This window comes from Girardinichthys multiradiatus, chromosome 19 (genome assembly GCF_021462225.1).
Source record: "Girardinichthys multiradiatus isolate DD_20200921_A chromosome 19, DD_fGirMul_XY1, whole genome shotgun sequence".
Classification (NCBI taxonomy): domain Eukaryota; kingdom Metazoa; phylum Chordata; class Actinopteri; order Cyprinodontiformes; family Goodeidae; genus Girardinichthys; species Girardinichthys multiradiatus.
In genome coordinates this window covers 39,778,842-39,792,384 of record NC_061811.1, presented here as the reverse complement: position 1 = coordinate 39,792,384, position 13,543 = coordinate 39,778,842, and the positions used below count along the sequence as shown (strand labels likewise).

The 13,543-nt window shown below is 44.1% G+C and overlaps 1 protein-coding gene across 3 annotated transcripts in view; it reads right to left on the bottom strand.

The window, feature by feature from the left end:
- The window catches only part of akap6 (A kinase (PRKA) anchor protein 6), a 490,689-nt gene extending 478,019 nt beyond the window's left edge, over nucleotides 1-12,670 (bottom strand). For 2 of the 3 annotated variants that reach the window (XM_047392958.1, XM_047392960.1), the window contains exons 1-3: nucleotides 12,471-12,670; nucleotides 12,304-12,378; nucleotides 12,021-12,142 (exon numbers count right to left, since the gene is read on the bottom strand). In XM_047392958.1, the coding sequence (XP_047248914.1) occupies nucleotides 12,021-12,043 (23 nt within the window). In that variant the 5' untranslated portion in view covers nucleotides 12,044-12,142; nucleotides 12,304-12,378; nucleotides 12,471-12,670. Of the gene's footprint in view, nucleotides 1-12,020; nucleotides 12,248-12,303; nucleotides 12,379-12,470 lie in introns of those variants that run through there. The other variant, XM_047392959.1, reaches the window with a different exon arrangement.
- Nucleotides 12,671-13,543: the final 873 nt, after the last annotated feature.

The following is a 13,543-nucleotide window of genomic DNA, read 5'->3' as shown; positions in this document are numbered from 1 at the left end:
AAACATAAACTGGAAATAAGAATTACTAAAACCCAAACAAAAAACAAAACACCCTCAAATCATGACATTTGTTTTTGTTATAAAAATGCACATAAGTAGAAAGTAGCCCAAAAAGCATCAGTTCTCAAAGCAATTGATAAAGCAGTTATTTGGAATAGTTAGTTTGGTGTGGAACATGCAATAATATGCAGGATTTTAAACTAAAGTTTAATCATTTAAAGGTAAATGTATTATTTAAAACCAAAGCTACCAACCAAACTAAATGTGTTGATATGCAATCTAATGCTTTTGATATGACTTAAACTCTGACATAGCTGGAATTATATTGAAATCCATGCATTTTTAAATGCTCACAAACATATTTTATGAAATGTTAACTTGTTTTTGAGTAGCCTCAGATATATGCAGTACAATTACGCAGTAACAACAGCCAGTGCTGACTAATAATGGAAGCTTGTTAATATTATCTGCATGGTTTTAATTATAATATTAATTTATCTGAAGAAATAAATAATGTCAAGTAGATTAACAATATTGCCTATAAATTGAGTATCTGCATAGAGTGAACCCAAATTGGTGTGACCTGAGTTTCCAGCGCTTACAGTAGTACTCTGCATGTTACTTTTTTAAGCTATTGTTAAGGCAATGTTCTCATAAAACCACATCTTTGTGCAAGGATCCAAAATGAGCTGAAAATCGAGGTGCTGAGCAAGGACGCCTGGTACTTCTCTCCAGGGTAGATCTTCTCTCCTTTCACAAAGTTAATGGCTCTCTTTTGACTGAAACGTTGACACTGAGATTGCACACATTGGACTTCTATTTACTAATTATGTGACTTTTAAATGTAATTGGTGGCACTAGAACTTAATTTTTTTAATATATTTTTCTATTGCCCTTCAGCATCTTAGATTACTTTGTCAAGATCCATCACATAAAATAAGAAAAAAAAAAACATTCAAGTTACAGGTTGGAATGTAGAGAAATAGGTAAAACCCCAAGGGGGTGAGTACTTTTGCAAGGCACTGTATATGAGGCATGGCCAAAAAATGTTGGTTAGGATAATGATATATCCAGGCCTTGAATCTTTCTGGCAGCCCTGACTTGACTGTCTTTATCATCCATTCTGACGTCTTCCTCAGACTTTCACTTTTCTGTATTATTTGAAAAAAGTCATGAGACACTGTGAATCGAACACACTCCTTTTTCAACATCAAAGACATTCCGTTGTTTGACTTAATACTAATCTTTTCCCACAAAATGAACGTTTCTAGTCTTTGGGGATCCACCTGAAACCAAATTCTGAGGATCACATTGTGATGATAAGATTGTCCATAAGTGCACACAAACACACCATGTTTAACCTTTCACCCACACTCTAGTTTTTTGTCTTGGTCACATCAAAATGTCTGTGCTGGACTTTTTGGGGTTTAATGGCCTTAATTATATTTAAGTTTAATTTTAGTACCATGATAGTTTTTACTTAAAAAAAAAAAAGACTTTCTCCGAAAGTTGTTCTCTGTATCTATTGTCGATGCTGCTGCCCGTAGTTGCGGCCGTAAGGTCTGCGGTGCCTGTCGCGGCGGCAATCCCCGAATCCGGTGGTGGACACCGGCAGTAAGGGCTACGGCCCCACCACATCCAGCTGAAGACGTCCTATCGGCTGTGGTTGGCTTGTGAGACTCCTGAGGCAGCTGACAGGTACCGTGAGGCTAAGCGTGCCACGGCCCAGGCTGTGGCAAAGGCAAAAACTCGGGCCTGGGAGGAGTTTGGAGAGGCCAAGGAGAAGGACTACTGGTTGGCCTCAGGAGGGGGAAGCAGTGCTTCGCCAACACTGCTTACAGTGGGGGTGGGAGGCTACTGACCTCAACTGGGGATATTATCAGGTGGTGGAAGGAGTACTTCTCCCCAATCCTGCCATCACGCATTCCCTGGTGGAAGTGGAAGCCGGGGACTCAGGGTTAGACTCTTTCATCACCAGGCTGAAGTCACCGAGGTGGTTAAAAAGCTCCACGATGGCAGGGCTTCGGGGGTGGATGAAATCCGCCCTGAGTACCTCAAGTCTCTGGATGTGATGGGGCTGTCATGGTTGACACGCCTCTTCAACATTGCGTGGCTGTCAGGGACAGTGCCTTTGGACTGGCAGACTGGGGTGGTGGTCCCCCTTCTTATGAAGGGGGACCACCACCGGAGGGTGTGTTCCAACTATAAGGGGATCACACTCCTCAGCCTCCGTGGTAAGGCCTGCGCCAAGGTAATGGAGAAGAGAGTCAAGCCGATAGTCGAACCTCGGCTTCAGGAGGAGCAGTGTGGTTTTCGTCCTAGCTGTGGAACACTGGACCAGCTCTATACCCTCTGCAGGATACTCGAGGGTTCATGGGAGTTTGCCCAACCGGTCCACATGTGTTTTGTCTCCCTCGTGGTGCCCTGTGGGAGGTGCTCCAGGACTATGGAGGCCCTTTATTAGGGGCTATCCGGTCTCTGTTATATCTCCTGCCAGCAGAGATATAACAAACGCCACCTTGGAAGGTTCAGTGGGAAAGGATGATGGCTGAAGCTCAAAATGAATTTCACACTGAGTTAGAAAAGCTCGACATTGGTCTGAGTCTCCCCTGAACATCTCAGGCAGAGAGAAGCTCCCTTACCTCTGCTGTTGTCCGTGTTACTTGGGCGTGGTTTCTTTGTGACGGTGGCAGCTCAGAGACAAGATTGCCAGAACGTAATGTGGAAATTATTTCCTCATGCCGGAACCCAACCAGGAAAGGGTCTCATCAACGGGGTACGCCACTGTTGTGCGGCGATTGGTCCAATTGTTTTTTGCCAGATTTTTCTGCTATGAATCAGAAAAAGGTGGAACCCAAGATTCAGCCAGACACAGTACTGAAAGTTTTAAAAGATTTATTCAGCCACCGGAAAACGTCACACAGGTAACACTCCTCACAGCTTCCAGGAATCACTGAGGCAGAAAGAGGGATTAGTGACTTGTAGTCTCTCCAGATTTTGCCAGGAATCAGAAAAGCCACCCTAAACCTGCTTTTGTCTTGAGTGGAACTTGAAACCCAGAGGGGAAACCTCAGTGGGCGGCAGGCGGTGATCTCCACAGCACAGGTAAGAAGTGACTCCAGGCTGAATAATCCGAGGGCTAGGCTGGCTCAATAATCCAAGGACAGAAACAGGGTCAACGATCGGAAAAAGAGGCGTCAGGCAAGGGGCGGGCAGAGGCATAAACTAGATGCAGGAAACAAGGTCGACAACCAAAATCCAAATAGTCCGACAGGGAGCAGGCAGAGGCATAAATCCAAAAGGCAAAGCAAGGTCAAGAACAATGATCAGACAGGAAGGAACGCTGGATATCTACTCACACGAATGGCTTTCAAAAATCTGGCACCGTCTGCTTGTCAGAGTCAGTATATATCAGGGAAGACACAGGGGCTTGGCATTCCACAGATTGCACTACACTGCAGCAGCCACCAGGTGCATCTAATCTGCTGATTGCAGCCAGGGAGACAGGGTAGAGCAGACGTGCCAGAATCATAACACTTTGATACACTGTCGATTTTGTATGTTTTCCCACTTGATAAGCATGTAGTAGCAAGTCTTAAATTTCTATCATATGTACTCTTCAACTTCAACAAGTCGGGGCTCTACGAAGGGCTTGACCTGAGAAATGTGGAACGTGGGGTGAATCCTCATGGAGTTGGGTAATCTCAGTCGTACAGCGACAGGGTTGATGATCTTGGAGATTGGGAAAGGTCCAACAAATCGGGTTGCCAATTTACGGGATTCTACCCTTAATGGGAGGTCCTTGGCAGAGAGCCGAACTTTCTGCCCCACCTGGTACTTAGGGGCAGGGATCCGTCTCCGGTTGGCCGTTCTTGACTGAACCAGTGACATTCTGATCATCGACCTCGTGGCCTTTCTCTATATTCTTTGGCACCTTAGGGCAGCCGCTTGGGCGGACGGAACATTAGCTTCTCTCTCCTGAACTGAAAACATGGGTGGCTGGAAACCAGACACAACATGAAAAGAAGACAAACCAGTGGCACTTGATTGCATAGAGTTCATGGCGTATTCAACCCAGGGCAAATTTTGTGACCACTTGGTCGGGTCAGACTCACATAATAAACGTAGTTTGGTTTCAGCTTCTTGGTTGGCTCTCTCGGTTTGGCCATCAGACTGAGGATGAAACCCTGAGGAAAGACTAACAGAAATTCCCAACAACTCCTTCCAGAAACGTGACACAAATTGGGGTTCTCTATCGGAAACAATGTCATTTGGAATTCCATGGAGCCTGAAAGCTTCTCGGGTCAATATCTCACCCATCTCCTTAGCAGATGGAAGCTTCTCCAAGGGCACCAAATGAACCATTTTTGAAAATCTGTCAATTATGGTTAGTAGTACAGAGTGACCATTAGAAACCGGTAGACCTGTCACAAAATCCATCGCAATATGTGACCATGGGCGAGGAGGAATTGGCAAAGGGTGCAACAACCCCGCAGGGGGGCGACGAGAAGGCTTGGCTCGACAACATTGAGTGCATTCAGCAACAAAGTATTTGACATCCTTGACCAGCGATGGCCACCAAAACTGAGTTCGAACTGTCTGAATGGTTCTGCTGATTCCTGGATGATAAACTAAACGAGAGCAATGGCAAGACTCCAGTAACTTAGGCACAAGGCATTCAGGGACAAAACAGCGGTCAGGTGGACATGATGGTGGGATAGGCAGATCTCCAATGGCTTCCTGGACCTCCCTTTCCACCTCCACTCGGGATACAGACAACCTGACGGTTTCAGGAAGGATAAACTCCTCTTCACCCGCAGACTGAGATTCTTCAGGCTCTTGAATCTGGGATAGGGCGTCAGGTTTGCCATTTTTACTCCCTGGCCTGTAAGATAGGGAGAAATTAAAACGACCAAAAAACAAAGCCCACCTAGCCTGTCTGGGGTTAGCCGTTTTGCTGATTTCAGGTACTCCAAGTTCTTATGGTCAGTCCACACCATAAACGGCTCCTTAGTCCCCTCCAGCCAATGTCACCACTCTGTTATCGCCAACTTGACAGCCAATAACTCTCTGTCTCCCACGTTGTAATTCCGCTCAGCCAGTGACAGAGTCCTTGAAAAGAAGGCACATGGGTGAACACGATCATCCTCACCCTTTGGCTTAATACAGCTCCGACCCCAGTGCTTGAGGCATCCACCTTCACGATAAACTGTCTCTCTGGGTCAGGAGACCGTAACACTGGAGGTGACGTGAAGAGTTCCTTTAACCTATTGAAGGCCTTCTCTGCATCCTTATTCCACACAAATTTCACCTTGGAAGAGGTAAGAGCATTTAGGGGAGTAGCAACCAGGCTGTAATTTCTAATAAACCTCCTATAGAAGTTTGCCAAGCCCAGAAATCTTTGAAGCTGCTTGCGATCAGTTGGAACAGGCCATTCCAATACAACCTTAACCTTGGAGGGGTTGACAAGCACTTGATCTGGGGAAATAATGAAGCCCAAAAAGGAAGTGGTAGTTATGTGGAACTCACATTTTTCTGCCTTGACAAACAACTGGTTTTGGAGAAGACGCAGGAGAACAGCTCAGACATGTTTTCTGTGGGTTTCCAGATCTTGAGAATAAATCAGTATGTCATCAAGATAAACAAATACGAATTGACCCACCATGTCTCTTAGAACGTCATTGACCAATGACTGAAAAACTGCAGGAGCATTAGTAAGTCCAAATGGCATGACCTTGTATTCATAATGGCCCGTAGGCGTGTTGAAAGCCGTTTTCCACTCATCTCCTTCTCTGATTCAGACCAGATGATATGCATTCCTTAGATCCAGCTTAGAAAATATCTTGGCTCCCTGGATCTGATCAAAAGCTGTGTTCATGAGTGGTAAGGGATATCTATTTTTAACTGTTATCTCATTAAGGCCTCTATAATCAATGCATGGTCTCAATGAACCATCCTTCTTCCCAACAAAAAAGAAACCAGCACCTGCAGGAGAGGAAGAGGGTTGAATGTGCCCTGCCTTTAATGCCTCATCAACATAACTCTTCATGGCCCTGTGCTCTGGACCAGACAATGAATAGGTTCTGCCTTTAGGGGTGATGTGCCGGGAAGCAAATCAATAGCACAATCATAAGGTCTATGGGGTGGCAGAGCTGTGGCCTTGATTTTATTAAAAACCTCCTTTAAATTATGGTATTCTTGCGGTACCTTGGATAAATCCGGATAGGTCTACTCAACCTCATTCTCCACACTGACCTCCGTAGCAGCAGAGAAAAGACAGTCAGCGGAACATGACTCAGACCAACCCAAAACTTCTTTTTTCTTCCAGTCGATGTGAGGGTTGTGTTTCTGCAACCAGGAGGCCCCTAGGACTACAGGAAATTCAGGTGAATTAATGATCATGAAAGTTACTTTTTCAAGATGATTACCTCCAACTGTTAAGGTAATCTCCTCCGTCCTGAGATGTGAATTGTTCATGCTGTGACCATCCAAAGCAAGCACGTTTCTTGTGTCAGCTGACGGAATAAGTTTTATGCCGTTCTTATTTGCAAATGTTTCGTCCATGAATTCAGTATCTGCTCCTGAATCAATAAACACGGACCCCTGGAGAGAAAAAGAAGAGGTTTGAAAATGGGCAGGAAACAAGGAGGAGGAGGCAGATAGTTGACTTCGGCTCAGTAGAGACCTCCCTTCCTCTGCTGAGCCTGTCCTTTTAGTGGACACCTGAGTGCCAAATGTCCCTTCTCTCCACAATAAAAACAGAGCTTGAATCTTCTCCGACGATCTTTCTCCTCAGGGGTAATCTTGGTTCTGCCCAATTTTATGGGCTCACAATTATCATTTTCCTCAGTGAGAGGTGACAGACTCCTTCTCTCATACCGGTGTGCAGAAACCTGAGTTAATGATGAGCGACCCTTCTCATGGCGCTTCTCCTTCCTTCTCTCTGCCAGCCGAATATCAATGCGAGCAGCCAAATCCTCGAGTTGTTTCAGGGAAGAAGGATACTCACGGGTCGCTAGCTCATCCTTGATGTCTTCGTTTAATCCTTTCATGAATGCATCCATTTGTGCTGCCTCATTCCAACGGCTCTCTGCAGCCAACAAATGAAAGTCAGTTATATAGGTCGAGACAGGCTGATCACCCTGTTTGAGGGACAATAATCCTCTTGCGGCCTCACGACTTGGAATGACCGGGTCAAAAACTCGAATGAGTTCCTTGGAAAAAGTTTCATAAAGATCACAAGATGCAGACCTGTTATGCCATTCAGCAGTTCCCCACTGTCTTGCCTTTCCTGCCAGCAGAGATATAACAAACGCCACCTTGGAACGTTCAGTGGGAAAGGATGATGGCTGAAGCTCAAAATGAATTTCACACTGAGTTAGAAAAGCTCGACATTGGTCTGAGTCTCCCCTGAACATCTCAGGCAGAGAGAGGCTCCCTTACCTCTGCTGTTGTCCGTGTTACTTGGGCGTGGTTTCTTTGTGACGGTGGCGGCTCAGAGACAAGATTGCCAGAACGTAATGTGGAAATTATTTCCTCCATGCCGGAACCCAACCAGGAAAGGGTCTCATCAACGTGGGTACGCCACTGTTGTGCTGGCGATGGGTCCATTTTTGGCCAGATTTTTCTGCTATGAATCAGAAAAAGGTGGACCCAAGATTCAGCCAGACACAGTACTGAAAGTTTAAAAGATTTATTCAGCCACAGGAAAACGTCACACAGGTAACACTCCTCACAGCTTCCAGGAATCACTGAGGCAGAAAGAGGGATTAGTGACTTGTAGTCTCTCCAGATTTTGCAGGGATCAGAAAAGCCACTAACCTGCTTTTGTCTTGATTGGAACTTGAAACCCAGAGGGGAAACCTCAGTGGGCGGCAGGCGGTGATCTCCACAGCACAGGTAAGAAGTGACTCCAGGCTGAATAATCCGAGGGCTAGGCTGGCTCAATAATCCAAGGACAGAAACAGGGTCAACGATCGGAAAAAGAGGCGTCAGGCAAGGGGCAGGCAGAGGCATAAACTAGATGCAGGAAACAAGGTCGACAACCAAAATCCAAATAGTCCGACAGGGAGCAGGCAGAGGCATAAATCCAAAAGCAAGGCAAGGTCAAGAACAATGATCAGACAGGAAGGAACGCTGGATATCTACTCACAGGAATGGCTTTCAACAATCTGGCACCGTCTGCTTGTCAGAGTCAGTATAAATCAGGGAAGACACAGCTGCTTGGCATTCCACAGATTGCACTACACTGCAGCAGCCACCAGGTGCATCTAATCTGCTGATTGCCGCCAGGGAGACAGGGTAGAGCAGACGTGCCAGAATTGTATGTTTTCCCACTTGCAAAGCATGTAGTAGCAAGTCTTAAATTTCTATCATATGTACTCTTCAACTGTGAGTGACGGAATCCAAAATGAATGTCCAGAAAATCACATTGTGTGATTTGTAAATAATTAATTAGCATTTTATTGCATTACATAAGTATTTGATACATCAGAAAACAAAACTTAATATTTGGTACAGAAACCTTTGTTTGCAATTACAGATATCAGATGTTTCCAGTAGTTGTTGACGAGGTTTGCACACACTGCAGCAGGGACTTTGGACCACTCCTCCATACAGATCTTCTCCAGATCTTTCAGGTTTCAGGGCTGTCGCTAAGCAAATCTTTGGAGGCTTTCAGCACCCTCCAAAGATTTTTGATTGGGTTCAGGTCTGGAGACTGGCTGTTCACTCCAGGATCTTGAAATGCTCGGTTGCACTGGCTGTGTGCTTTGGGTCATTGTCATGCTGTAAGACCCAGCCACAACCCATCTTCAATGTCCTTACTAAGAGAAGGAGGTTATCGGCTAAGATCTCCCGATACATGGCCCCATTCATCCTCCTCTTAATACAGTTATGTCCCCTTTGCTGAAAACTTCCCCAAAGAATGATGTTTCCACCTGCTGCACAGTAGGGATGGTGTTCTTGGGGTTGTACTCATCCTTCCTCTTCCTCCAAACAAGGTGAGTGGCGTTTAGAACAAAAAGCTCTGTTTTTGTCTCATCAGATCACGACCTTTTCCTGTTCCTGTCATGGATCATCCAGATGATCATTGGCAAACTTGTCCGGGCCTGGACATGCACTGGCTTGAGCAGGGGGACGCTGCGTGGCCTCCAGGATTTTTAGCAGCGTAGTGTGTTACTAATGGTCTTCTTTGAGACTGTGGTCCCAGCTCTCTTCAGGTCATTGACTAAGTCCTGCCATGTAGTTCCAGGGTGATCCCTCACCTTCCTCGGGATCATTGATGCCCCACGAAGTGAGATCTTGCATGGAGCCCCAGACCAAGGGAGATTGACCGTCACCTTGCATTCATTAAATTTTCTTATAATTGCACCAACAGTTGTTGCCTTCTCACCAAGCTGCTTGGCTATTTTCCTGTAGCCCATCCTATCCTTGTGCTGGTCTACTATTTTATCCCTGATCCCCTTACACAGCTCTGTTCTTGGCCATTGTGGAGAGGTTGGAGTTTGTTTGATTGAGTGTGTGGACAGGTGTCTTTTATACAGATAACAAGTTCATACAGGTGCAATTAATACAGGTAATGAGTTGAGAACAGGAGGGCTTCTTAAAGAAAAACAGGCCTGTGAGTTCTGGAATTCTTACTGGTTGTTAGGTGATCAAATACTTATGTCATGCAATAAAATGCAAATTAATTACTTTAAAATCACACAACGTAATTTTTCTCTGAATCTTTTTGTTTTAGATTACGTCACTCATTTCTGTTTCCACTGAGGGTCAGCCGGGCGCCTCAGCGCCTGCTTTCACTGAGTGTCAGCTCGATGCCTCAGCATCAGCTCCTGTCTCTGCTTAAGGTCAGCCAGACGCTTCAGCTCCTGCCTACGCTAAAGGTCAGTCAGATGCCTCAACTTCCCCAGACCAGTCATCCATCACGTTGTCCCAGCCTCCTTTTCCTGCACCCCTTCTTGGGTTTCCCTGTGGTTTCGGAGCTCCTCAGTGTTCCTGCCTCTGCTAAGGGTCATTAGTTCCATGTTCCATTTTACTATCTGGCTTACCCATGTAAGTCGTTCTTGTTTATTGTTTCTTATTATTATTTCTTATTATTAAAAGAAAAACTCTTCAACTCACCATGCTGCTCCCGAGCATTCATCTGGACGTTGGTCCGACAAGAACTCAGCATTATATGACAGATAGACTTTTTCACTTAATGGGTTTCTTTATTTTCATGATTATCCATCAACAGTTGATAGATGGATCAACTTGTATCAAAGCTCAGAAATAACAAATTCCAGGATGTGATGAAAAGTGTTGTGCAGGCAGTAAATTATATAGTTTCCAGAGCACTAAACCACCAGCAGTTCAGACAGTTAATTAAAGACTACAAAGTACAGTGATCTAGTGATATTCAGTGCAGTAAGATGGCTGTCCCATGGAGAGGTGCTGGAGCAGTTTCTGAACTTCCTTACTGAAATTTGCATTGTTTGGAAAGACAGGAGAAATACCAACCAGAGTTGAAGGACCCACATTGAATAATGCCGCTGGCCATACCTACAGACATTACCTGTCACCTGAACACTCTTAACGTTTAACTCTAAGGGACAGACAAGCTTTCAAACAACATGCTGAAGGCAATCAGAGCATTCCAAAACAAAATAACTGCCCCATGGCTGGCTGACAGAGAACTCATATACTTTCTAAAAACTCAAAGCAAGAACCACAAGTGATGCATCTCTTTAGCAGCACTTTTGCCATAGGAAAGTTTGACTCCAGATTATGTAACATGAATTGAAAATCCATTCTGAGTGGCTGTATCCTCAATTACATGCAGCATCATACAACTCTGCCCTGGCAGTCGTGTCAGACTTGAAAGTGAAATATTTGATCTGCCGAGCAATGACAATACCAGTTGTTTAAATAAATAATGTGATGGCTGTGTAAATTGATTTTTTTTAATTTTTTCCTTAATTTGTTTGAGTGACTTGGTATATTGCAGCTCTTTCTTTGACTCTGATTTGCAAATGTGGCTCTCTTGAAAAAACTATTGAGGATCAGGGCTCTTGGAGGTATCGCTCTCCCTAACTTCAGGTTCTACTACTTGGTGGCTAATCTTAATACAATACAACCCTTGTTTTACCCTGATTTATGCCCTATGGTCCCAATTAGGCTGACAATGGAGGCAAATACTATCAACCAGTGTCCCTGATTCCCCCCCCAGACAACCCCCCACCACCCACCCCACCCTTTCTTAAAGCAGCCCTAAGTTTAAAGTGTATGATCAGACTCCTTTGACTTCTCTCAGGGTGCGGTCGGAAGAGGACTTGGTGAACACATCACAAATGATATGTGGGGTAAGGTAAGGTGCTTATGAAAGTGCATGATTATTCTATTGGTGCTAAACATGGATTCACTCAGTGTTAAAGTACTGCATCATCTAATTCTGTCAAAGTGGAAATCGTCATCACCACCATCACATACTCATTGGGTCAGAGAAGTTTTTTAATTTGCTAAAATGAAGAGAATACAATTCATGCTAAAGGAAAAGGGAGTGAAATGTAAATATTGTGGGACTCCTTTTATGACCATGTAAGGAAGCTAGACTTCCCTAATGTTCCTGGTTGATGCATCTTACACTGTACTTTCATATAATGGCATGCTGATTGACAAGCAGCGTATTATATCATTTTTTTAAATTTTTTCTGTCCTATTTAACAGCAGAATTTGTAATCATACAGATTAGTTTAGATAAGGACAGAAAAATAACATGGAAGGTGTTGGCCTCACTCAGTATGCTGCAGGCAGAGGAGGCTTCTGCATAGCAGGCCTCCTTAACAAAAGCGTATAGAGTAATTGGGAGTCACCTCCCTGTGTTGCTTTCTTTCTTGATTTCCTTTTTTCAATCCATTTTCCATTGAGCGTTAGCATCATACAGCTAAATAAAATAGCATTACAGACACAAGCAGGCATATATTTCAGACATGGGGAGGGGACACCGAGCAGAAAAGAACAGGTTCAGAAGTACGTACCACATTGCTCCTCTTCTTCTCATTCATTCCATCGTCCTCCCTCTTTTTTTCCACTTTGTGTTCTGCTAAAGGATTGAAGAAGCACCAAACAGAGAGGTGCCTTTGATGATGTGACAATCCCACTGCAGAGAAAGCAAGATTATGATAATAGAAAGAGGGCTAATGCTAACCAGGCAGCAGCTTAGCATGGGATGGTGAGATGGGTGGGTTGATGATGATACAGCACCTTTTAGTATGGAAATACAGACTGAGTGAGAAGGGGGGGGCGGGGGGTCTCTGTTACCTTAGAGATTCAGATGATGTGAGGGAGGAGGTGGAGCTGAGCTCCGATTGGCTCACAGGGTGTGGCGTCCCTCGCCTAAGAGAGATGGCAAAGAAAGAGGAGGAGGTGTAAGATGACAAAGCAAAGGCAGAGATGTGACAAACAGCTATCGTTTCTTCCGTACTAACAGAGAAAGAAATATCAAAGAGTCATTGATGCCCCCATCTGGTTGCTGGTTAAGTGGTAAAACCTAAAATAAATTTGTTCGATTTCAAGAAAAAAAAAATTATATGCATTTTTCTATCAAACTGGCTTAATTTAAACTTTAAAATACGTAGCGGGTTGAGGCGCTCCGTTGGCGGTGTTAGGGGGTTACCCACTCCGCGAGGGCCGGCGTTGTGCCGTAAAGTGATGGTCTGCCAAAAACTGATCGGGTAAGATCGGGCGCGTCCCCGCGAAGGAGCGAGAGGGGGAGGAGCTTGCTGCAGGAGCGCGCCCAGCCTGTCAGCTGAGTGTCTGGTTTTGAGAGTTCTTTCTTGGTGGTTTAGCTTTTTAAGTCAACAAAAGAGAGACAAATAAAACAGTTATATCTGTATGGTCAATGTTACAGCAAAGGCGTGTCTCGTTTATCCTTTTCTTCTTATAAAACTTGCGACGTTCTCACTGTGAAAGTTTCGGTTTCACGCTTTCGTCGTTTGTCATAAATATCTGCAAATTTACATTTTAAACTATAGCAGTAAGAATAAACTTTTGATCATTTATCTGCACTAACTTTGCTTGGATTTAGAACCACTCTGTCACGCAACTGTACTGTGATGGATGTAACTTAATAAATGACCAAATAAAATAAAATAAAAATGTTTTTTGACGCATATTTTTTTTCAAGGTGGTTATTATTCATTTATTTTGAAAAAAAAAAAATAGAACAGGTAGTGCCCAATGAAAACGTTGCAAAATTTCGAAATTATAAGCTGTATTTCACTCAAAGGAACTACATTTTACAGATCTCAGTGAAGGCATGAATTAAGTCCCAAATGGCAAAAAATCGATGTTTTTCTTTGCTAAAAAATGACCAATATGTCTTGACCAATGAAATGTAATTTCTAACTTAAATGACTCTGTTTTACTGATGAGCTGAATTTCACAGACCTCTGAGAATGCACTCTGTGCAAAATTGCCAAAATAGCCAGAAATCTAGGTGTTTTTCCTCTGCCAAAAATTTATTATGGCCTTTTTTCTGACTATTGAAATGTAATTTCAG